The sequence below is a fragment of the Phasianus colchicus genome, chromosome 16 (genome assembly GCF_987193195.1).
Source record: "Phasianus colchicus chromosome 16, bPhaCol1.hap1.1, whole genome shotgun sequence".
Lineage (NCBI taxonomy): Eukaryota > Metazoa > Chordata > Aves > Galliformes > Phasianidae > Phasianus > Phasianus colchicus.
Window position 1 is genome coordinate 3,625,265 of NC_143451.1, and position 24,688 is coordinate 3,649,952.

The window sequence follows — 24,688 nt, forward strand, 5'->3', positions numbered from 1 at the left end:
ACTGAACTCTAAGATTCAGGTTCCCCCTAGGAATACAGATCACTGGCTGCATGATGAGGGATATTTAGTTCTTAAAAGCCGACATCATAAAACTACTCTGTAGAACAAAGGCAAGCAGTTACAGTACCAAAGAACTTGTAAGTCTGAAAAGAGCCCAGCATCAATCAGCAAAAACAGGCCCCTTCTTCCTCTCTGCCTCGCCCAGCAATCCCATTTTATCCTTCAGAGCATAAAAAAAATGCAAATCACCTTCATGGCTTTCCTTGCTCTGGAATAAGAATGCTATTCACCTTTCACTTAATAGGTTTGTTCCATTATTACTTTCTCTTGTAACTATCAGAAGGATCAATGTGGTGGAATGGTGATATAAGAAGCATAATAACAAAGGGAAAGGAGAAGTGCTCACGCATCTCTGAACATCTAGGCTCACAGGGAAAAGTCCACAAGGAAGAGATCTCCAACCAGAGATCCTTCCCCAGTGGCTGGCAGCCCTTAAATGAAGTCTAACAGAGGTGCAGTCAGGCTCCACCCCTTCCCCTTGCACAGCTAAATAGCCTTCACCTGTGCTCTCAGAGCTGACCAGGTCCTTTCTCCAGGTACTCAATCAGCAATTCAGGCTTTAACTCAATAGTTCCCACACACCTCTGTACCACTGCTAGTGATTTTGTTCCCTCTGAGCTGTCTGGAAACCACTTTCCTTCACAAAGAACCCTGCAAAACACGCTGACATTTAAATGAATACCTTAAAAGAGAAAAAAAGGCATCTTATACTTCAGCTAAATTGGGAGCAGCAAAAGAAACTGCAAACCCTAGAAGTACTCAAAACTAGAAAAACATGGCCATGACCATTTGCTCAGCTTTGTTTCCCTGATTTTCTCACATATGTCTGCTAAGATCTAGAGAAAACTCACATTTGGTGGAGAATGCTAAAGTAGCAGGATACTGCTAACGATCAAGCATACGTGAATGACCAAGAGTTAGTTTTCTTCTTTAATGCCACTGTAGCATATTCCAACTACAACATGAGCTTTTACTGCTAATGATGACTACCTACTGCATACGACAACTGGAGGGAAGGACCTACTTCTTGTTCTCTTGCTCTTCTTGAATGGAGATTTTGGCTGATGGCCACCTGCAGCGTGAAGACAGTGTCCTGGATTGCCTGTCACACAGCTCTTCTAATTTTTCCATGAGCTGCTTTTCAGATCTACCTCTGAAGGTCTCTGTAGAAGAACAGAAAAAAAAAAAATCATTTGTGGTCTTCTGCCATTGGACTGCCCAATATGCCCTTTCACCACTGTACCTTTCTCTACAGCCAGAGAGAAGGGGAAGGATAAAGTCACCATTGTCATCCAGCTCTGACTAAACAAACTTTAAGCATCTATCTTGCCCTGGGCCACAACAGGCCAGAAAGCACTGATTTCAAGCCACAGAAGCAAGACCCAGAGGAAGCTTTGTGTTTTAAAGAAATTGTCAAAAAACCAAACACAAAACACTATGACCTCAACATTCAAGATGATGTAGCAGGGAATGACAAACATATGAAACCAAGTTTTGCTTGTTTTTACATATTTTCAGTATAGTTGGTATTAGTTTAACAGTGTTACCATAATCTGCTGAGGAGAAGGCAATTTCTGCATCAGTGTTAAGTGTATTTTTCTGCTGCTTCAGCTCTGCAGAAGTCTTGTCTAGATCCCAGTTCTCAGTATCCTGAAAGACAACCAGACTGTGAGGGAAAATAAAAGTTCCTTTGACTTAAACTCTTTATACTAATCTGTTTGGCTATTCTGCCATACATAAACACACTAAATACATAAATGGAACTATAACAGAATGATAACAGCAGGCTGGCAAATTCCTTGGCTACAGCAAATGAGGAGCCCAAATACAGCAGCCATGGGGGGGGGGGGGGCAGAGATTTCCAGCAAGAGATGCCCTCACCTCCACTGCCTACCCTTAAATGAGGGCTGGGAAGGGGTGGATCCTGGCTCCAGCCCTTCTGGTTACTCAGGTGCATTGCATGCACCTGAGCTCCCCTGGGTTGGCCCTGCCTTCCCACCACGTGCTCAATCACTGTTTCAGGCTGTGACTTAGCATCTCCACAAACAATACATAAGTTCATTACATAAATATGAACATTAGGGAAGGAATGAATAATCCAAGTGAATTTTTATTGCCTTAGTGCTACAGAAGAGAAAAGATGCTGGAAGGCCAAAAAGCTCATTGTCCTAACAAACAAAAATAGATCCCTGCTTTCCTAGGGACAGATGCCATGACTGGTGTTTGTGAATAAGAACACTAACCATGCTACTGAGCAATAACTTTTGCTACAATTATGGACATGTAGTGGCATCTCCACGAGACAAAGACAGCTTCTTGGTAGGTTGCATAGCACACAACTGAAGAAAACCCAAATTCGGGACATCAACAAAAGCAACAAAATAAAATGCTGTCACGTGCAGATTTTGGCATTTTGGTTTCTTATTTTGGTAGGATTCTCGAAGCAATACACCAGCTTCTCTACTGAATGAGCAGCACTCCATGAAACTGTTTGGGCCACCTACCTGCAGTGACAGATGGGTTAGTTCTTGAAGATGATCAGCTGCAGAAGTTTCTTTTTTAACACTTCTTTCTAGACTTTTGCTAATGCCATGTGAGAGAGGCCTATTATTTAGCTCAGGGTGGCCTGGTGATGGCTCTAGAAATATTTTTGAGAGTATCTTTGTCTCTATCAGCTTTCTTCTCTCTTTTTTACTGCACAGTTTCTCCAATAACAACGATGTATTAAGGCAAGAGTTCCCTTTTTCCCTGGCCTGTTGCCTTCCTGGTTCTTCCTCTTCAAGTCCATCTGTGGAATCTGCAAGAGACTCTTCAAGAACAGCTTCCTTTTGGCTCGGAATTTCTTCAGTATGGCTGGAAAGATTGGAAGCCTCATCTTTAATCGCTTGAACATATTCTTTTGCAATGACTTGGGCACCATCTGTTTCTTCCTGATGGCCAAGACTCTTCAGATCTCCATTCCATTTCTTTTCCTCTGTTATCTACAAGTAAAGAAAATACATACATGCAAAAAGTCACATCTCCTGAGCTACAGGAGCTGACACTAAACCAAAACAAATGATTGGCAGGTAGCAGCTCTAACTCAGCCACCACCTGGTAACAGCACACACCACGTCCTTACAGAGAGCAGTAAGACCTCGCTTTGCAAAGACTACAGCTTTAGGATGTGCTAAACATTCTTGAAATTTATTTGCCTTCTATCTGCTCACCATACAACATTTCTTACACTGAGATTAATGAATGGGGAAAAGCAGCACAGCAAGTTAGCCTTCTCATGATGAAATGGGTTCAGTTGGCTTCTCTTATAACTTCTTATGATGGCTAGTCTTCATCACTGCAGATGTAATGTAAACATTTTATCTCAGAATAGCAGTACAAGAGAGAAGCTTCATACTGATCCTCATGAATATACTGCCATAGTAATTCTTTTTCTACATACGTAAAGTAATGGCTGAAACTATTTCAAACCCTCAAAAACTTAGAAGTCATGGCAGTGCTTCTGTTAATGCACAAACTGAAGGTAAAAGTTCTCAGCAGCTGAGCTGCAGGTAATTCTCCAGTACTGAGCTTATTACAGAAAGGTCCATAAAGTCAGTGAGCAGCATCTTCCTTCAGGACTTGGCGCAATTGTCAGCCTATAAATATTTGTATGACTTTTCTGACTAGAAACTGGTGATTTGTATCTCAACATGCACTTGTTATTACACACAAAAAATTATACCTTCCCCCTCTTTATTATGTACATTATTCATAACAAGATTTATTAGATTTAGAAGTGACTGAAAAATTCCTTGAGAGATAGGACTCTGAGCAAAGAAAAGGCTAGTTAGCATTTTAATAAAAGAAGGTATCTGTGTCAGTAGGAAGTAAGGAGTGTCATTGTCTTAAAAATGTAAAAGGAAAATAAAACTAAGAGATGATAGCACCAAAAAAGAAAAGATCTAAATAGCGAGAGCTTAAAAGGGCCACTAAAAAGTCTAATTTCTGATGGGAGAAAGTACTGGAGTCCATGCTCTTCTGTCACAACACTCAGTCAAATTGGTCAGATAAAAGCAGCTGTTTGTATTGGAAATGGATGGAAGGGTAGGTTTACAGTAATACAGCCTGCACACAACAGTCACAACCTGCATGTTTGAGTCTTCCTTGGAAAATTCCAGTAGCTCATCTGACAGGTCAGGAATTAAGTTGGGTTGCTCTCGCTGGAAGATGAAAAGCTCCCCATCACTCTCACAGTCAGACTATCAACAACAAAAAAAAGAGAAGTTAAATGAAAAACTGTAATGTGATTTTTTCACCATCTTGTAGTGACAAACTCTATGTTGTCACCACCTGACTGAAGTTCAGAAACCAGTTTTCTTTTCAGTTACACCTTCATTAGGCAGCCTGCTAGCCCAACACTCAGGCTGTTTTACACTGTTTGAGCAAACTACAGCACTAAAAATAATCAACAAATTAAAAACAAAAACAAACAAACAAAAACACGTAAGATGTTAAATTGCCACACTTGGTTGGGCAGAGTTTAAACAGCTTTGAAAAAAACCCTTATCTGAACATAAGACAGGTGTTTGAGAATAATTGTTATGTACAGACAACAAAAAGAGAATAAGCAGCTTCTCAGAAGCCAGCACCCAGCTTCCATGCTTATCTGTTTTCTAAGTACGCATTTTCAGTAGCTCACACTTCAGAGAACTCTCTCTGGCATGATTATTTTTTCCTAACTTAGAGGAAACTCCAGTGCAACTTCTTTCCTCTTACTAAAATGCATTTTAGGACAATGAAAGTACTTCAGAGCATAACATGCTGTTTTTGAGCACCCCCTCTCACTATAGGAGCACAGCCCTTTGAGGTACAGATCTCAGATGCATAAATCTATCTTCCCACAAGTGGAAACCTCTAGGAAAAAGGAGCAGCTCTCAAACCACAGGCTCAGCAAGCTACTGTTGTACAGTAAGCAGGAGAGGGATCATGCAAGCAGATCTTCTGAATGCAAATTAAGGGTAGCATGTAAGTGCCAAGCAGACTGCTGCAGTTCCTTTAGCAGGAAATTTGTTCCACATGTGACAGAAACAAGGAATTTGGATTTTATTTAAGAGTAAAAGAAAAAAGAATTCAACATGACTTAGAGTTATAAATTACTTGGCACAAAGATACAAAACTATTGTCAGAACTTTTTTGTACACCTATAGAACGAGAATGACTAGAAATCATCCCTGAATGCTGGCCCTAAATCTATACTGCATAAACACTTATTAAAAAGCAAAGGTTGCTTTAAGTAACTAAAATAGAATTTTCACCAGATTGTTGATGTCCTGCGAGCAAAGATCTTTAGCTGTCAGCAGGCAGCCTGGGCCAGCCATTAGGACCCAGCAAGTAAAAAAACACGGCACGGTGAAAAATACCTCACAATTTCTATAAATCTCATGCTTTATATTAAAAGGTTAACAGCATTATATTTCTTTGCAGATGGAATTGAAGAACAGAAATCAACAGTTGGCTACAGGCAGGTAAAGAATTAAAAACTAGGGATCAAATATCTGCCAAATGCTTTTTCAGTGGACCACGAAGACTTCAGGAACACGACTTTCCTGAAACCCTCAACTACAGAAAACCATGCTAACAGCCTACTGTCTGGACAGCGCATTACTAAACTAAATAGCATAATATTATCCAGGGTGAGATCTTAGCATTTGATTTTAAGTCAGCTGTATGATTTTTTTCATGCTGTATTTTTGACCAAACAAGCTAAGAAAAAAATGTGTGGTCATTCTGCAAGCTGTCCACTGGCCATCTCTTCCTAACCTGGCATTATTTAGCATCTGGAAAAATCAGTCCCACCTTCAGTTCCGAAGAATACAATGAGAAAAGATGGTCATTATGCTTTGACTATTAGAGATAAAATAAAAGGTTGTGGATTAATATACACATAACAATACTCAGAATAAACAAGTACTTAGAATCATAGTCATAGAATCAGAGTTGGAAGGGATCTCTGAAGACCATCTAGTCCAACTCCCCTGCAAGGAACAGGGATTTTTTTTTAAAGCCAATGAGAGAAAGACAGTCAGGTTGCAGTGCTTACTGTAGAAGTGTCAGAGTCCAGAGACGGGAGCTGATCTTTCACTGCAGCAAGTATATCTCCCCATTGAAACGTGCTGTTACTCCCAATAGGAGCTGTAGGAAGCTCAGATGGACGCTCAGCATCCTCACTTTGCCCTTCTGAGGCCATTGAAACATCCAACCTTCCACCAAAGGAAAGCACACCTCCGGAGAGAAAAGGATAACATCAGTACAGAGCAAGAACAAAGCGTGTGCATTTAGGGTCAACATAACCCTCAGTGCTCCCAGGGTGGGACTGATTCCTTAGGGAAGGCCATTCTCACAGCCTGCCTGGCAGGGAGGGCTGCCCACCCTCAGCTGCTCCTTATTTCCCTCACACGTTCCCCTCCTCACAGATCAAATGATAGGTAAAGTGGTTTATGCCGGCTTTTTCTCACTGCATTTGTATCAAAAACAGTTGAGACCAGACGAGCTATTGGATTCTGACCTCTGAAAATATATTTAAGCTCTCTCCTCACGTTTCCTTCTCGTGTGTAAGAGCAATCAGGACAATCAGGACAGCTCAACAGGCAACTACCACTGTGCCAGCAAGCCAGAAAATTAACCCGCACGTAAAAGCTTCACTTTTTAAATTTTGTTGCCACAGTTGTGTGGTTTTTAGGTCATCAGAACTGGGCGCGCATCGCTACGTTTCTAAGAAAGGCGGGCAGCTGCGGGGCGTTACGCCGCCCAGCACCAACAGCTGCCAAGATGGCGGCGAGCGCTGCGCACGCGCACTTCAGCCGGCGCCAGCGTTGCCATGGCAACACCAGCAGCACGGCCCGGCCCCGCTGCCTTCACTGCGGCCTGTAGGCGCCTCTGAGCTCCCTCGCGCATGTCCCGACCCCGGCAGCGTGGCGAGGTGAAGAAAAGTAGCTCATAAACGGAGAACACACGGCGGCAGCGCAGCCCCGCGCCCTGCTGGGGCTGCTTTCCCCTACCTCAGCCACCGCCGGGCAGCGTAACGCCTACTGCAAGCGCCCGCCCTGCCGCGGCGCTCGAATCCCATTGGCTATTCGGCGGCCCGCCCTCTTGCGAGCGGCATCATTTATTGGTCCGCTGCCGCAGAGGGCGGGGCTTAACTCTTCCGCCTCTTGGGGCCTATAGTACCTAGTGGGCGACGGGGACGGAAGTTCCCAGTATTCTTTGCGCGCACTTCCGGGAGCGGAGCTCACCGGGCGTGCAGGTGAGGAGCGCGGCGCGTTGTATCACCGCGCGGGGCCCGGCTGTCTGTAGCGGCCTGCTCAACCAGCCCTGCGCCGCCTGGAGCCTCGGTGGGTCCCGCAGCGGTCACAGCGTTCCGCCCCGCCGTGCCGACCCGCGGTGGGTGTAGGCCCGGCCTGCCCCCCTGGGGCCTGAAAGCCCCTGAGGTTTTAACGCTGCGCTTGTAGCTCTTTTCTCTGGCGTTACTTCTTGGGGTTATCCTTCCAGAAGGGAGGCTAAGGTGCTGGTCGCCGTAGATTTCATGACGGTTCTTATCGTTTCTTTCTTTCTTCCTGCGTTCTGGTTTTCTCCTCTGCACCCTGAGGGCAGGGCAGCGTGGGGTGGCTGCCTGCTCTGAGGCTCAGCGCAGCGGGGTTCTGATCTTGGTGAGTCCACAGGTGGTGATGTGCTGAAATAAGAAGCCTGGCTCTTGGGGCTGAGGAAGGCTTCTAATGGATGTCAAGTGAATTGCTGTGCCATAATGTGAGAAGAGACTGTAAATGTTCCTCAGGTGTTGATCTAGTGTTGCAGATGGGATGTGACATCTAGCTTATTTTTAACCATCAGATCTTTAGTGGTAACCCATCCAAGTACTTCTTGTTCCAAGTGTATGGGAACTGTTGAGTCATGGCCTGAACCACTCATTGAGCACCTGGGGAAAGGACCTGGTCAGCTCTGGGAGCACAGGTGGAGGCATTTCAGCTGTGAGACTGGAAGGGGTGGAGGGCTGTTACGCTTCATTTAAGGGTTGACTGCCACTAGGGAAGGATCTCTAGTTGGAGATCTCTCCCTTGTGGACTTCTCCCTGTGAGCCTGCATCTTTGCAGGTGGGTGAGCTCTTCTCCTTTTCTTTTGTAGCATTGTTCCATTTGTGCTGGTCCTTTTGTTACTACTCTCCTCTTGCTCTTCTACTGCATTGACCTTTCTGATTGTTACAATCTATTTTTAACTATATAGGAATTCCTATGTATCTTGGTCTAAGTCTTCTGTGCTACCATTTAAGCATATTACATCTTGACTTATCCCTTGTGGCCACAGGAAGCAGGTTACATCTGACCTCTTTCTATTTGCAGCAGCCATTTATGTGCTTGAGAGTTCTTAATGTGTCCCCAGACTTATTTTCTTTAGACCAGACACCCTCGGTCAGTCTTTTCTTTCTAATCTTTAGGGCTCTGATTGCTTCTGTTGTTCTCAGGGTTCTGTTCACTAGTTCTTTGTATTCTCTCACGTTTATGCTCAGTTGACATTGTGCTGCAGGTTAGTGTGGAGTGAAACCTTCATTTGTTTTAAACTCTAAACTGTAGGTGATTAGAGCAGAGTTGGACTGGTAGGAATGGATTTGAGTCTTGAATATTCTGGAGTTTGGCTTTGAGCATAACTTTTCTGTCGTGTCAGCATTGCTCCTTGACAGCTTGCCAAGGTTATGTTTGTAATTTGCACCTGACATGAGGCAGATTCTGGATATGTTAACCATAAAAAGTATTGTTGTTTGGTCTCTACCAATTTAGAAGGTGATCTGCAGAGAAAGCAGCAAGCTTAGTTTGTAAATGCACATTCAGATAAAAATTATCATGAATTTTCTCTTCTTACCAGTTGTGAACATGCTTTTCTGTCTTCTACCAGAAGATTAGGCAGCTGCAATGAGAAACAATCCTACTTCTGCTTAGAATCCACTTATATCCCTTCATACCTCTGTGTTTTGTTCTGGAGGTGTTCAGAATGTTCAGTTCTTCCTTTGTCTTCAGTCCTGTATATTCCTGCATGAGGCTTATGCCCTGCCAGTGTGATACATAGGAATTGGTGTCACTAAATGAAACAGGTGTTTGTAAAGATACCTCGAGGAAGGAATTATTACTAATACATACTGATTAGGAAAAGAGGATGGTTCTTCTGTGGCCCTAAGAAATTAATGAGGGGGTTGAGAGGGTAAGGAAGCAAGGTGTGGGAGTTAAAAATCAGATGGGAAGTGAAGAGGTAGGAGTTAAAGGACTTTTGTTTATGCTGTCAGAAGAGGGGCTGGCTGGTACTTGCAGGAGAGTCTCGATTCTTTTCAAATCATGTTTGCTTTCTAATGTTACACCTGAGACAATCAAAACTGAAAAGCTTATTATGTTATCTCTCCTTTGTTATTAATTGTGCCAAATGTGATGTTTGTATAGCCCCTGTATGAATCAGTCTGAGGAGTTAAACTGGCAAGAAGTTATCAGGAAGAAAAAATGTCTCTGTTAGCTTGTTTCCCTCTGTAATATGTGGTGGAATCCATCAAACCCCAGAAGTGCTGCATGGGAGGCAACAAGACTGAAATGTTGAGAAAGCACTTCTCCTTGAGTTGATGCAGATGTAGCCTAAAACCACAGCTGAAGACCTCAGATGATGGATGCATTTGTGTTAAAGAGCTTTTTATGAAGTGCCAAACAAGAAAGCTCTCCTGTGAGTAGTTAAAATGATTAATAAACAATTGTTCCCCAAGGCTATGGATGGAAAATAAACCTTTCAGACAGCCCTGAAATTGTGTTAGGTTTGTAATTAAGTTATTGTCTGCAGAATGTGGATGTGCTCAGATAGCAATGGGGCAGGTGCACTGCTGCTCAAAACACTTCAGCAATTTCCAGGATTCACAGAGATGGGACTGGGCTGCTGCAGAAATGATGGATAGCAGAAACAATCTGCTTACAATCTGACATAATGAAGTGTGCACCCTGTTCAGGTGGTGGTAAATAATTTTGAGAGCAGCAGGCAGTTGTTATTAATGGCTAAATCTTAGATTAGGCTGTGCTAAAGGTCAGGTGTTTTTAGGACTTCTCCTGACACAGATTCTTAATTCTCTTTGTGAATTATGAAATGTGCAGACCAAGAATGACATTCTTTTGTGCAGCACTAAGTGTGCCATCAGCACTTAAGTAGAAGTTTAGTGTCTTCTCTTCATGTAACTACCCAAAGCTGCCCTAGGCATATTCTGATTAAAATGGAGAAGATGAAGCCAGGCTTTCTGAAGTCTTAAAATGTGATTTGAAAGATGTTTTTAGCATTACTGGTTTTTCTTTTCCAGTGTATTCAAATCCCAGAGTCTACTTCTGCAAGAAAGGGCTGCCACCAAAACTCCCTGACAAGCCTTAATTCTTCAGACCACATCAGGATAAGGAGGGGATCGAAGTAAAGGTAGGAAATTGAGACTCTGTGCCTCTGAGCTGACCTCACCTTCCAAGTCTGGGGCAACCTTAGAGCTGCAGAGCTGAGAGGTGATGTGGGATTCTGTTGAAGACAGATCAACCATCTAAAGCTCTGCTTTGCTTTGTTTGCTCAGGGCAGAATGTCAGAGCTGAGTGATGAAGCCAGTGAGTCGGAGCTGCTGAGCCGCAGTCTGTCCATGTGGCATGGGGTGGGTCAGCTGCTGTGTCGGGAAGAGCTGGATGTTCCCCTGGATTTGCACACAGCCTCTTCCATTGGCCAGTATGAAGTGGTGCAGGAGTGTATTCAGTGGTAAGGATTGGTTGGAGAGGGCACAGTTCAATTGTTCTCCGTGACTTAAGGTTTTTCTCTGTTTTTCTATGCACTGGAACAGGTTGCCCAAGGAGTTTGTAGGTGCCCCATCCCTGGAGGCATTCAAGGCCAGGCTGGATGTGGCTCTGGGCAGCCTGGTCTAGTGGTTGGTGACCTGCACATAGCAGGGGGTTGGAACTGGGTGATCATTGTGGTTCTTTTCAACCCAGGCCATTCTGTGATTCTGCTGTGCAAGAAGCAGAATCTTGACCCAGAAGGGTCTAGGCTGCTGATTAAAAGCTCTCGGTGATTTGATGGAAGCTTCCAGAGCTGGCAGGAATTCCCATGCAGGCTTCAGTGCTGGGTTATTTATTTTTATGCCTTCTTTCAATACAGTGGTGGTAGCAGAGACTACGGGTACTTACTGCAAGGTCCAGGCTAGTAATTTAGCTGAATTTTTTTTTTTTTGTTATTTAGTGGAGATGTGGATTTAAATAAGAAGAATTGTGGTGGCTGGACTCCATTGATGTATGCTTCCTACATTGGCCATGACACCATTGTGCACCTGCTGCTGGAGGCAGGAGTGAATGTGAACATCCCAACTCCAGAAGGACAGACACCGCTCATGTTAGCCTCCAGCTGTGGAAATGAAAGCGTTGCTTACTTCCTTCTCCAGGTGTGTATTCTGTAAGAAATAGGTAAAGCCACGCTATGTGATTTAAATGCACAGAGTAGGCTTCTTCATCAGCTGCAACCACTGTGTTATTTGTTCTGTTGAGTCCAGCTTCCTGACAGGGATTTAAACTCTCTTGGTATCACAGCACAGAGGGGCAGTGGCTAAGAGACCCAGCAGAGGGGATGCAGTAAAGAACATTCTCTGTTCTCTTGAAGCAAGGCGCAGAGCTGGAGATGAAAGATATTCATGGTTGGACTGCCTTATTTCACTGTACCAGTGCTGGACATCAGCAGATGGTCAAGTTCTTACTCGACAACGGGGCGAATGCTGACTGCAAGTAAGGAGGAATCTGTTGCTTAATTTCTATCTAGAGAGATTAGATTTACTGCTGGCTTAACTATGGGATAAACTGAAAGAAAACAGGCACAGCACCTTCTGAACTCATTTTTGAAGTGTGTGGTGAATTCCTGTGGCTTGAGATCTGCTGGTATGTTTATGCACATTAAATTGCCTAAGAACAGCAAGATGTTCTTGCTTTGCTAGGTCCTGGGGTTCTGTAACTGAGAGGCAGGAGTGCAGCTGGAGGAATAGCCTGTTTCTGTACAGAGTAATGTTTGCTGTATTTATTGAGAGACCAGAATTCAGTAGAATGGCCAACATATCACACAGTTTGTGACCAGATAAAGGTGAAGCCAATTACTGTATGTCAACAATGCAGCATGTTTTCTCTTTGATTATTTTAGCTCTTGTGTGTGTTTTCCTCTCTAGGGAGCCTGTGTATGGATATACTCCTCTGATGGAAGCAGCTGCTTCTGGCCATGAAATAATTGTTCAGTACCTTCTCAATCATGTGAGTGTCCGGACAGGTCTCTAAATGAAAATCTGTGGTTCTGACCCTCAAAGAGGAAGTAGGACAAGGCTAATATCCATCTTTTCGGTGTTATTTGATTTTTGACCATCATCTCTGATCTGAAGCCCCAGATTTCTGAAAGCATCTGTTTTCTGAAGGCTAGTACTCTAATTGTACAATGCTTGCCTTTCCCAAGCAGGAATAAGGTCTATCTGATGTGACTGAATCCTGGCTCAATCAGGAAGCAGCTAATTCAGTAATCTCTGTGCTGTGTTCACAAGGTTATGTGCTTGGGCTAGTGGACCTGAAGCTTATTGGCATTCATGTGTCTTAGTATCAAACAATTAGTTTTTAATATCTCATTTAATGGTCCAGCTTACTTCCAGAAGGAGGCAGCAATGCAAAGCATTCAGATAAAAACCAGCTAGCTCCCTCTGGCAATGCACAAGAGCTGTATAAGTAAGCTACTTGGCATTTGGGGATTGTTGAGACCAAATGATTAGAAAGGCAACAAAGGTATTTATTAGTGGAGCTTGAACTATCAAAGGTGAGCCTGTATTTCTGATAGGTTTGATAAACTAAGACAGTTTGTCTTGAATATCTTATTTCATAGTACCTGCTATAAGCTTTTCAAATGCCTGTTTTCCTATAGGGGGTGAAAGTAGATGCCAGAGATAACACTGGAGCCACAGCGCGGACGCTGGCTATGAAGTATGGACATACAAAGATTGTGGGGTTGATAGACTTGCATGCAGCTCCAGTGCCCAAGGTCTTCTGCAGGGGTCCAGGTAACAGGTTTTAGTTTGCTTGTTTTAAGATAGAACCTGAAGATAGGTGCTTGATCAGTGTGGCATTATGTATATATGGGTAAAACTAGCTGCTCTGACCTGGAATTTTCAGTGCTTGTGAGGATGTAAGAGGCAGAGATCCAGCACTTTTTATTATGGTTTACTTGCCCCTTCCTGACCTAGTTAAATTCTCTCCTGTCTTACAACATTTTCTTTTTCTGTTGCTCTTGTAGGATCAGTAGTAAGTCGGTACATAAATTACCAAGCTGTTAACAATCTCTCATTGGACCACAGGAAAATACGAAGAGCTGAGCTCCTCAGATGAATCGTGCTCTGCTCCCCAGAGACAGAGACCTGTTCGTAGGACCAAGGGTCCCAGCATCCATGATGGACCCCAGGCTTTGGCTAAGATAACAGCAGTTGGAATTGGAGGAAAGAAGCAGTCTCGCTATGGTAAGAATAGTTAGAAGCCTAGCTGAGAGTCATGTGTGATTTCTTAAGTGCTTTACAGCTATTTCTGTGCCAACAATATCTTTTCATTAGAGTTTTTCATGCATGGCTTATACAGAAACAAAAATGGTGAACTCCCTCATACAAGGTTATGCAACAACAAAATGAAACCCACTGAATGCATTTGTCCAAGCTGGATATTGATGAGTGGGATGCTATATGCAGGACAAGCACTCCTTGATAATGAGTCAACTTGCTGTTTCCAGACCCCTCTGCTTTGTCTTCATACATGCTTGAAATATTATTTATTAAAAAAAAAAATAGGAATTTAAGAGCATATTCAAAGCTTAGTTCATTCTCTTAACATAGATACAATCGCTGTCCATGGTGCAGTAGGTATCAAAGCAATTGCTCTTGAAATGAGTGGGATGCTACTGGGGTATTATCACAGGTGCAGAGAAGTTAGCTTTGCTTAGCTAGAGGTGAGGCATAGTTGGTATCTTGCTTTCTTAAACAAATGTTTTTTTTGCTTTAGTAGTGGGGATGTGAGAAGAACTGCTGAAAGCTGCTCTATAAGTAAGGTGTATTTCTGCTGAGTCTATTTCAGCTCTTTCCTTTTCATCAGTGCTGCCATGTAAATAAAGTACAGCTGATTTGATGTAGGGAAGACTGTAGATGTGTATCTGGGGGAGTGTTAGGTCATGAGGAGCTGGTGAAGGGGTGTAGCTGGCCCAGAGAGCACAGGCAAATTGGTTGCACCTGTACTTCCCATGCCACCCAAGAGGGTGGGCCCAGGGTAGGGTGGAACCCCTGAGTTCATATAGGGGCCAGTCACAGAGAGGAGAGCTTCTCTTGGTCCTTGGCTGCTTCCTGAGAAGGGTTGCTGTATAGTCAGTGAGCCCCTTTACCAGCTAGGTGAGTTCAACTCTTTCTGTATATGACTACTGGCTTGCCTGCAGATACTTTAGTATTGCCAGAAACCTGTCAGAAACAATTCTGGTATTTTGTGAGCAGAACAGTATGCATTTTCCACTTTTTGTGTGCTTTTTAAAAATGGCTTCTGCTAGTTGAAACAACAGTCTTCTGATTATTTTCAAATACATGAGCTACTGTGCTTTCTGCTGGAACCTCCCTGGTAACTTGCATCTTAATTACTCTGTTCTCCCCTCCTCTTGCACACAGAGCAAGTCTTGCCTCAGGGTTATGTTACCTTCAGTGATGATGGCAGCTGTGAAGCTGATGATATCCGGAACCGGGATGTTACCTCTCCAATTAATGAGCAAGATGTGGAGAGCAGCAGCAGCAGGGGTAAGTCACTATTTTAGAAAAAAAAAAATGTGACTTGCAGTGCACAGCTGGGTGGTGAGACCAGACCTGTGGCTTCCATCTTTGCTTTCCAATGTCCTTAGACTGTTAGGAAGCAGTGGTCACTGGATCTTCACCTCTGGCCTTAGTCTCTATTGTCACACTACTGTATCAGTGGCCAGAGAGAAGTTGCTTGACTCTCCAAGCAGAGTGAGATGCCCCAGTATGAGGACAGAAAGGAAGAGAAGCGAGGTTCTGAATGCTGGCTTTACCTTTGTCTTTAGTAGTAAGCTCTCAAAACCTTAAGTCCGGAGCAGGGTGAGGTCTGGAGCAAGGAAGACTATCCCTGAGTGAAAAAGAATCAGAATCCAGCAAAAGGCCACTAAGATGTTGAAGGTTGAAGTATCTCCCTCACAAGAAAATGCTCAAGTGAGTCAAGATGGTTTAGTGTAAAGAAGAGAAGGTTCTGTGGGAATATCAGAATGTACGAATATATGAATGGAGGAGCCAGACACTTCTCATTCCGATCCAGTGATGGAATGGGGGGATGATAAGCACAGGCTGAAATAGGAGTTTCCCTCTGAATTTAAGAAAATGTTTTCTTACTGTGTGAGTGTCTGAGACTGGAGCAGAGTACCCAGAGGAGTTGTGGAGTCTCTGTCCTTATATATGCTCCTCTACATGGTTCAAATTGGCTTCAGTGTGATTTTGAACAGTGCAGCCTCAAGAAGTCCCTTCCAAACTCAACCATTCTCTTTTCCTGTAAAACAATACAATGAAGGGTGTTATGGACAGTTCCTAAATTGGCAGAGGATAACATGGCACTATGTTGGCTCTGTGCTCAGGGAAAGACCTTTCCTGGATTTTAGTAATGGGGAGTGTAGTCTTAATGATAATGAGCCACCTTTCCACTCAGTCATCAAGAGACTCAGAAACATCCACACCTGGCCTTCCTGCTCTCTGTGGTGCTTAAACTGGCTTAGAGAAATTCTAGTGCTTGGGATCAGACTTGAGATATTGTCTCGGAATCATTTTGTATCATGAATATTGCATGTGAAGAGGAAACCCAGAGCAAGGTTTCTATTATATCGCCCAGCAGATCTCACTAGTTGTTGTGTGGCAATATAGCCCTGAATGTAATGAAGTGCAACCTGAAGGTTTTTCCCTTGTTCCTTTCCAGAGGATAATGTTTTCTTCACCAACAACTTAGCAGCCATCAGGAGCAGCAGCAGCAGCAGTGAATGCCTGACTAAAGCCCTAGGGGTCAGCAGTGAGGGCTCCTTGGAAAGCAATGAGGTGAGGTTGTGCATTTTTCTTTGTCTACCTTTGGCTTGGCCTGTGCTGTCACCCTTCCACAGCCTGCTACCTCCACAGGAGGATGTAGCACTGGGCTGAGTGAGGATGGCTGGTATACTGGGACAGGAAAACAAGCTTCCCTACTTGGGGATTGGCTTGTTTGATCTAGTAGCCAGATATCGAGAGCATAGGTTGTTGATGGTGGGTCAGTATTTTTCTAATCTCTCTCTTGCTTCTGAACATTTTCTTGAATGCCATCTGGTTAGCAGTCTGTAAAGGGTGTCTGTCCCTTACTAGAAGTGTGTCAGTCCTTTAGCTTGGTGAGATCAAGCAATTCTGTAAGGTCTAGAGAAGCACAACAGTGTTGTTGTTGATTCTGAAATATGAAAGGGGAAGAAGAGGTGGCAGTTATTCTGTGGTTCAAGTCACAGCTCTTTCTATAAAGCCAGCTCTGGGCTGGTGTAGAGAAGAGTCACTGTTGTGCTCTCCTCTCTGTTGTGCTTCTCACCAATGGAAGCTCAGAGCATTTTGTAGTGGTTCAGGGAGGATTCACTGCTGTTCTTTGCCGCAGCGTGCTACTTCATAGTCTGGCATTGTAGGGGCCTGTCACTGTTACAGGTGGTCATACTGTAACAAGCTGCCATCTTGACGGTGATTTGACTCAACCCTTTCTGATAATGTCTTTTCTTAGCTTTTATTGCTTGTGTTTGTAGACCACTGCCTGGATTCGAAGCCTTGTACTGTGCTTGTTAGACATTGTGATCCTGGTACCTCTGCATGACCATCCTTCACCTTGTTTCCTGTTTTTTCTTCAGGATTCTGACCATGCAGGCAGTCCTCCTAGTAGGAAACAAGCCAAAAGCTTCAAGGTCAAGAACCGCTACAGCAACAGTGATGGTCAGTGGAGCCACTGCCCAGGGAAGGCTGGAGCTTCTAATCAGCACCTCATCTTTCCTGAGCCCCCTGCCTATACAGGACCCCAGGTAACTAAGGACAGAAAGCTGTGTCTGAAGTAATGCAGATCACATCGCTGTGTCAAGACTGAGGGGTTTCTTTGAGGCTATCCAAGCTGCTTTCCTGGCCTCAGATAAGAGGGGGAAGCTGACACCAAGATCTTTTTGATGCCAAATGACCGTCCAGGTATAAATGCTTGTGAAAGAGCGATTTCTGGTGTGAAAAGCTGCCAGTTTAGATGTTGTTATTGCTTGGAGAAGTATTCCAGATTTCATTGGGGCTGTTATGGGGCCTAAGGCAAGTGTTGATTGATCTGTTTTCTCTGCACTTGTTACAAGAATAACTGCAGTGTGCAGGCCGGTCCTCTTGTGTTCTGTGATTATAAAGAAGGGCAGTTAATAAGGGAAAGTCGAGATTGTTGCTGGAACTTAGGAAGACATAGCAACATCTTCCTCATGTTGCTGCTGATAAGGGGAGTGGTTATGGTTTTGTATGTGATGGTAGAAATAGTTTTTGTTTGTGCTGCAGGACCTTGCAACATTCCTTGAGCAAATTGGGTGCCTGAAGTACCTGCAAGTGTTTGAAGAGCAAGATGTTGACCTCCGCATCTTCCTCACCCTCACAGAGAGTGATCTGAAGGAAATTGGCATCACGTGAGTGTCTGTAAGGTAGTTCTTTCTGCCTAAAGCCAGGCACACATGCGACCTGGTCAAAAAAGCTTAGCTGGTGAGTGTTTCTCTAATTAGGCAGCCTCCCACACAAATCTGATATCCCTTAGTTCTTGGCTGCAGCAAGTTTCTTGTTGGAGGTGTTGGAAGGAGGCAGGAGGTTGCAGAGGTCCTCCTGCCATCCCGGGCACAGGTGGTACAGTGTTTGCCCCCTGAATTTGCCTTTCTTCCACCAGCCTGTTTGGACCCAAGAGGAAGATGACTTCAGCTATTGCCCGATGGCACAGCAATGCTCGGCCACCCAGTGATGCCCTGGAGCTGGCCTATGCAGATCGGCTGGAAGCTGAGATGCAGGAACTGGCCATTCAGCTGCACAAGGTAAGAAGTCTGCTGTGAGATGTTCAATGGCATGTTATGCTCTAGTGAATGTTCAGCAATGTATTTCTATGTTTTACCTCTAATGGAGTGGGTTGAAGGAACAAATAACTGATCTACTCCATATCTGTTGTCTACTGACCATAACCCGTAAGAACAAATTATTCACTCCTTTTATCTCTGCTTCATGCTTGCAAAGTCTCTTCATCTGTTTCCCTTCTGCTTGAGAACTAAAAGCAGAGAGGAGGAGAGGTGAAAAGGTGAATGGAATTGAATTACTTGCTTTTATTGCTCTATGTGAAGTTGGGCAGTCAGTAGCAGATAGGCTTATCCCAGTATAGAAAATTGGATCAACTGAATATCTTTGGAAATAGAGAGCAAGAGGAACTTGTAACCTTGAGTTGGTCTTTGGATAGAATCTGTAGTGTATGAACAGTGGGACAGCTTCCTTTCTATTGGTTTTGGCAAACTTTTTATAGGGACCCTATCCAATAGAGATGTCAGAGCAAGTGTGTTTAATAGTGATGTACTGTACTTGCAGCCTAGTCATCTGTTCCTTTCTGCCTTGCTGTAGAGGTGTGAAGAGGTGGAGGTGATGAAGGGCCAGGTATGCCAAGAGCAGAAACTGCGTGCAGTGGCAGAAAGCTGTCTGATGGAGAGAGATGAGACCTGGAATGCTGTCCAGTGCCAGCTCCGAGAGGCTCAGACTGTCACCAAGGATGCTGGGGTCTTGCTGGACCAGATCAAGTAAGTTGCTCCCAGAAAATGGTACTGAAGCTAATGGAGAAAGTGGGAATTTGGGTAATGCTGAGGTGTCAGACATTGGCACTCTTAGAGGTAACTGCTAGTGTGAGGCTGGAGAGCTCACTAGGCATCTGAACCCTTTCTGGATCCTCTTTCACTTTCTCTAGTGGAAATCTGAATGGCTATCAACCCTTAGTCAGATGTGTGGATTATGAATGTTCTAGCCTTTCAGAGATGCTGAGTGCTTCTGTACCAGCTCAAAGGAGCTGAGCACCTTCACTTTTGAAACCAAAGGCTTAAGTAGTTTATTTGTGCTTACATGAAACCTAATTACCAGGGTGTACTTTGGTGATTGCATGAATGCAAGAAAGAGTTTCTGACTTCCAAATAGTATTAGAGGGCTTTCAACATCCTACCTCTGATGCCTGACAGAAAAGCCTGCCTCGTTCTTGCCCACTGCCTTTTGAGTTCCATCTTTCCCTTCCTTGTAATATATCCTTTGCTGCCTCTCTGGTGCTTTTCTCCTGGCCCAAGCTGAACTCCTGGTCTGTCATGGGCTCTGGTCTGTTGGCTGGTAGGACTGAGATTACTGAATGTGATCATGGTCCTGCTGCTATAGTTCCTAGCCAAAAGGGGAGTGGGGTCAGCCAGGGATTGGTTTGGTTTCCAAAGGACAGCAGATGATATTCCCAGAGTACTCTTCCCTGTGAGGAGCTGAGGCTGCACTGTTTGAACTGATGGTGTGACATCCATCAAAATGTTACATGTGCCCCCGATGCCTGTCCTGAGGTAGCTTCATTTGTCTGCTAGGAACATTGGACTGGGCTTGATTCTCATATAAACCAGATGCCCCTGGCTTAGGCTTTCTCCTGCTCACTCCGCCCCCTCCTTCTCTTCTCCCCCCGCAGCTCCTCTGTGGACAGGGGCAGAGATTGCTGTGGAGATGGGGCACAGTGGAGAGCGCCCTGAGCTTTGTCTGGGGCACGTCTTCCTCTTCCTGGGAAGGAACAAGGAGCAGTTTGTAACCCAGGGCGTTAGATGTGGTCCCTCGGCATCCCAAGCAGGTACTTGCAGGATGTAGGAGGGCACAGACCAGCATGCTGTTCCAGAAAGCACCCTGTGCACTTCTAACATACTTCTATTTGTCTTGTTTGGCAGATCCTGTCAAGCAGAGCTGTCCTCCCGGCTAACACAAGAGCAGGCAGCTGGCAGAGTGCTGGACACAAAGGGGCAGCTGGGAACTGGTGAGATTTAAGTGCTGGGAATGGAAGAGTTTCTAAACTAAAATGGGTGCAGGGTGGGTAAACAGGTGCAGGGGGTGAGTATACAGTGGGAGAGTCCAGTGCAGGCTGTATGCTTGTCTTTTATTGCTAAAGTGTGACACTGGATGTAGTATGGGAACAGATGAGCAGTTAAACACCTACACTTAAGCATAAAGGTCTTGCCTCTAAGGCATCTAAGACTTTCACTGCAGCAGAATTTCCCTGAGGCTCTGATCGTTTGCAAGTGGGAAGCTCTAGGGCCTGGCGGGTGTTTCTGGCTAAAAATGCAAAGCTGTAGCACAGGCATTCAGTGGAGTCTGTGCCTGTATGCTTCCCCTTCCTGCTCTGTAATGTGGGCCTCTCAGGTGTGTTACAGCAGTGTGCACTAGAACAGGGTCTGAATCCAAAGAGATGAATGGTTGTTGGTTTTCTGATGAGGTCTGGGGAATTGTGCTGCTTATGTACTGAGACAAACTGCTATATGTGGCTGGACAGGGTTGGCCCAGCAGCTCCTTACCACAGGGAGCCAGCAAACAGTCATGCTGTCCTAGATACAGTGTCCTTTGCTGCTTGGGTGGTAAAAGTGATATTTACAGAGATGATGATTTCAGTCCACCACAGTTAATCTTTGAGATCTTTCTTTGTGATCTAACCAGTACTCTGGGGGGAAAAAAAAATCATAAGTGGGTAGAGCTGCTTGAAAACAAATACTTAATTTCTGTCACAAGAAATTCCATCTCTCTTCATCTGTGACTCAACCCATAACTGAAACAACTTTGGTGTACACACTTCCCAGCAGCACCAAACCCTTGTCTGTTGCAGAGAACAGGCTTGCTGACAAATGTGTGGTTCCTTTCTTACAGCACAGGGAGGATGGCCACTGTCCTTGAAGTCTCTGAGCTTGCCTGAGCTGTCAGCTGTCCTCGAGAAATGTGTGGGAGAAATGGGTAAGGGGGGGGTAGACTCTGCTCTCATGGAGTGACTGCTGGAGGAGGGAGGTGTGGCAGGGCAATGTTTTGATTATTTCACAGAGATGTGGGTTGGGGGGACCTAGTAACCCCCTCTCATCCTGGGAAGTCTCCTAGCTATAAAGCTGTCACTGGAATTTTCTTGCACTTAATTCTCATTGTAGATGTTGAGCTCTGCCTCATCCTCTTCTGACAGGTCTGATCTAAGAAAAGGGAATGCAAAACCCATTTCTCTCCTACAAATCAGTAATCAGAGCTGCTGGTGCAGGGTTTTTGAAATCCTGTGTCCTGAAGACAGGAGCTTGTCCCAGCAACAGGCACATTCTTGTTTCACATTCTTGTTTCAGAGCCCTGAAAGCTGCAAGGGTAAAGGCAGGATAGCAGTCTGCAGACTATTCTTGACCACTTGCAGGCTTGTAATGATTTATGTGCAGCTTATAATGACTTTTTCCTTTTGGTTTGCCCTCAGGAAAAGCTCTGCAGATGGTAACTCAAAACCTCCAAAGGCTCCAGGCCCCAGGGCAGGGTGCGCAGAGCTGGCTAGAGCCATAACAAAGCACGATGGTGAGTGGGAACTAATGGCAGCCACGGAGGGCTGTGGGGCTGTGGGATTGAGGGGGCATTGTTCCATTGTTCCTTATAGCAAGTAGCAGCTGTCTTCTGCATCTGCCCAGTGCTTGTCATAGCCTTTGACTGGGATTTTCATTTGGAAAATCTGTTGTCTCTGTGCTCCACTGAAAGGGTAACTGTGCTGTTTTTCCTGGTGCCTGCAGGAATACTGACGTCGGGTGACTGTTCCACCCGGAATCTGAGCGTGCCTGGGAGAATGAGCACAAGGACTGTGCTGGCAGCGCCGCAGCTCTGTGGAGAGTGTTGTGACAGCTGGCAGATGTGTGGACAAAGATCTCGGCCATCAGAATGTGCCAGGAGAATGAGGGATGGCAGAGGACAAGGATACAGCAGCTCTCTGGGCCTGGTTCCTGTCTAGGTTCCCAGGGCTGTGCTGTTTGTACCAGAAGTTCAAGTTAAGAGAAGAAGCCCAAAGGATTTATCTGCCTTAAACTTCCTGCAGCCTTTGTTGTTCAGGGCTCTGTTGTGTTAGAGCTGACAGCTGCCCACAGCCAACAACTAATTATCCTTTTCCACATCCTATCCTCCCCAAGGCCTCCAACAGATGAGTGGTAGTTGCTGAGGAGCTGACACAGAAAATGTGTCTGAGGCAGTAAGGAGTGCAGGCTTGTGAGATGAGTAAAGTGTGCAGGGTTGGTGATGTCTGAGCAACACATGCAGCCAAGTCTAGCTGGAACATCTTCCCTGCTGTTGTCTCAGATCTGTACTTCAAAACTGCCCCCTTCAGCTGGCCTGCCTTGGTTCAGTTCAGATTCTTGCCCCCTTCAGGGCTCATTTTGATCATGTTCTTTACTTCCAAAGAACTTTTTTGTGGTAAATGCTTTGTGGCAAGCATTTACAAGCAGCAGACTCCAGTGGTCAGGTCTGCTGGTGCCAGGATCCCAGCACTGACAGTGGCTGCAAAGCAGATGTGTCCCTGGAAGGACATGAGAGAGAAGGAAAAGCTCAAGACTGTTTGGTCTGCTTTGCCTCTGGCAAGCAGCGGAGTGCCAAGGCAGGCAGGACTAGGACTGAGGCCTTGGTTGGTTAAGATGGATAAAAGAAATCCCATCTCAAATGTAGCTGCACTGCCATGCTTCAGTCCTTAGCTGCTGCCTGCTCTTAGTTCTCAGGCTTCAGTGTTTGGAAAGAAGCCTGCCAAGATGTTCTGTTTGGCAGTGTGATGTAGTTTCATAGGGCAAACAAAAGGTGTAGGGAAAAGGCTGCCTCCCAAGGGGGACTGCCTGATCTCTTGGAGTTGGGCAGAGAATCACAGAATGATGAAATTGTAGAGGTTGGAAGGGACCTCCGGAGATCATTGAGTCCACGTGGGCACTGGTGACTGCTACATGGGTGTAAAGTGGCTTCCAGAACTGCAGCGACTGTTCCTGTGTACTGCTGAGTCTTGGGGGAGAATTATCTTCTGTCTGACTGATGGCCTTGATGAATCTGTAATGGTCTCCATCTATTCCTTGAGAAGAAACTGCATGCTCTTTCAGCACCTCTGATTAAGGGCCAGAAAAAGTACAAAAATCCATCTCAGCTCCATCCTTTGAGCTTGTCACTTCTGGTCAGCTGCCCACAGCTGTTCAGACAAGCTGGAGCCCAGTTTCCCATTGGTGGGGATGACATCTAGTTTGCTGCCTGGGGACAACCTGGGGGAACAGAGATGGGTACAGCCTGCACTGTGCAGTGCTGCAGCTTGTATGTGCGTGGCAGTGTGCTCAGCTGGGGTGTTGATTCTTACTCACATTTAACTCTTGTCCTTTGTTCCTTGGTCCAGAGTATGGGTAGGCCAGAGACTAAGTGTGAAAGAAGAAGGGAGTCCCATGGGATGGGTTCTGCAGGAGCCCAGGTGCCCCAAGGGAATCACCAGGAGTGGGGTTTTATAGAGTAGTGTTCCATTAAGGACAGTAATTCAGTATTCAGTGCTGAAAGGGCAGCTGTGCCAGCAGCAGGGTGACTGGTGCTACCTGAAGTCAAGCTGTCTGTATTAAGTAACATTTGTTACTCAGCTAAAACAATAAAAGCTGAAAACCTGTTTCTGGTGCTTCCTGTGTGGGCTTCTCTGGAGGGAGCTGGAGTTGTGGGACTATGAGTAATCTATTAATTTCAGGAATATGCAGTGCTTCCAGCTTTCTTCCCCAGGGGGCTGCATGCTGCCTGCTTCTGGGGCAGCTTTATCCCTGGTTTCCAGTCCCTGTCTGGTTCATCTTGGAGGTGATGCCCTCGCAGCACCAGCAGGGGAGATGGGCTGAGGGCAGCCATGGGCTGGTGGTTATGGAGCAAGTGCACACAGGTAATGAAGCATGGCACTCTTATGCTCACAGTGTCCTGGCTGTGTGACAAGGAGAGTTGTCTCTGCTCAAAAATGTTGAGCCTTGCTGGGATTTTCTGCTCAAGGTGAGGTACTGTCCTGTGCCTGGCTCCTGCCTGGGACTCTAGGGAGCACAGTCACACCAATACAGCTCACAAAACCTCAGCCAAGCTCTGATCTTGTGCTACAAATAGGAGTGGGAAAGAGAGTTAGCAGCTGTTATGGAAAGTTTTAATTAGAGCAACATCAGTCAGACCTCTGATTGCAACTAAAGCTTTGTGTTTCAACACGAAGTGTTCTGGGGCTCTGGACTGGGCGCAGTGGAGCAATATGGGCACGCTCTTGGATTCCTGTGTTCCTGCATCCTGGAACAGCCTGCTTTTCTCTTCCCAAGGCAGCTTGGCATCAGCTCCCATAGCAGCATCCAGCTGCACACTGCTGTGAGAGTGGCAAAGGGCAGAGAAGGAGCCAGACAGCAATCCAGCTCCTGTCCAGGGAAAGCTCCTTGCTCTGTGCCAAGCAGGGCTGTTGTGAGCTGTAGGTGGCTCTTTGGGTTATCTATCATTATGTTGATTTATTTTGCTGCT

General features: G+C 45.3%; 2 protein-coding genes across 15 annotated transcripts in view; one reads left to right on the plus strand and one right to left on the minus strand.

Annotated features, from left to right (window-relative positions):
* The window catches only part of DNAAF8 (dynein axonemal assembly factor 8), an 83,500-nt gene extending 76,312 nt beyond the window's left edge, over positions 1-7,188 (minus strand). For 6 of the 8 annotated variants that reach the window (XM_031595298.2, XM_031595295.2, XM_031595299.2 and 3 more), the window contains exons 1-6: positions 7,098-7,188; positions 6,140-6,321; positions 4,185-4,298; positions 2,565-3,041; positions 1,608-1,710; positions 1,085-1,223 (exon numbers count right to left, since the gene is read on the minus strand). In XM_031595298.2, the coding sequence (XP_031451158.2) occupies positions 1,085-1,223; positions 1,608-1,710; positions 2,565-3,041; positions 4,185-4,298; positions 6,140-6,286 (980 nt within the window). In that variant the 5' untranslated portion in view covers positions 6,287-6,321; positions 7,098-7,188. Of the gene's footprint in view, positions 1-249; positions 462-1,084; positions 1,224-1,607; positions 1,711-2,564; positions 3,042-4,184; positions 4,299-6,139; positions 6,322-6,604; positions 7,055-7,097 lie in introns of those variants that run through there. The other 2 variants (XM_031595294.2, XM_090151818.1) reach the window with 2 other exon arrangements.
* An 87-nt stretch (positions 7,189-7,275) lies between these two features.
* ANKS3 (ankyrin repeat and sterile alpha motif domain containing 3) lies at positions 7,276-24,680 on the plus strand. 7 transcript variants are annotated; one of them, XM_090151833.1, is made up of 19 exons: positions 7,310-7,342; positions 9,519-9,789; positions 10,409-10,518; positions 10,664-10,839; positions 11,317-11,515; positions 11,731-11,852; positions 12,284-12,365; positions 13,018-13,153; positions 13,448-13,606; positions 14,786-14,911; positions 16,089-16,204; positions 17,020-17,187; positions 17,687-17,811; positions 18,063-18,204; positions 18,776-18,948; positions 20,104-20,189; positions 21,071-21,154; positions 21,645-21,739; positions 21,949-24,680. In XM_090151833.1, exons 4-18 carry the CDS (start codon positions 10,670-10,672, stop codon positions 21,725-21,727), a joined length of 1,971 nt encoding a protein of 656 aa, XP_090007959.1. In that variant the 5' UTR covers positions 7,310-7,342; positions 9,519-9,789; positions 10,409-10,518; positions 10,664-10,669; the 3' UTR covers positions 21,728-21,739; positions 21,949-24,680. The 7 variants fall into 7 exon arrangements, 6 of the variants coding, with proteins under 6 accessions (XP_031451164.2, XP_031451163.2, XP_090007958.1 ...); XM_031595304.2 differs by lacking the exon at positions 9,519-9,789 and having other exon boundaries at positions 7,276-7,342; XM_031595303.2 differs by lacking the exon at positions 9,519-9,789 and having other exon boundaries at positions 7,289-7,430.
* Positions 24,681-24,688: the final 8 nt, after the last annotated feature.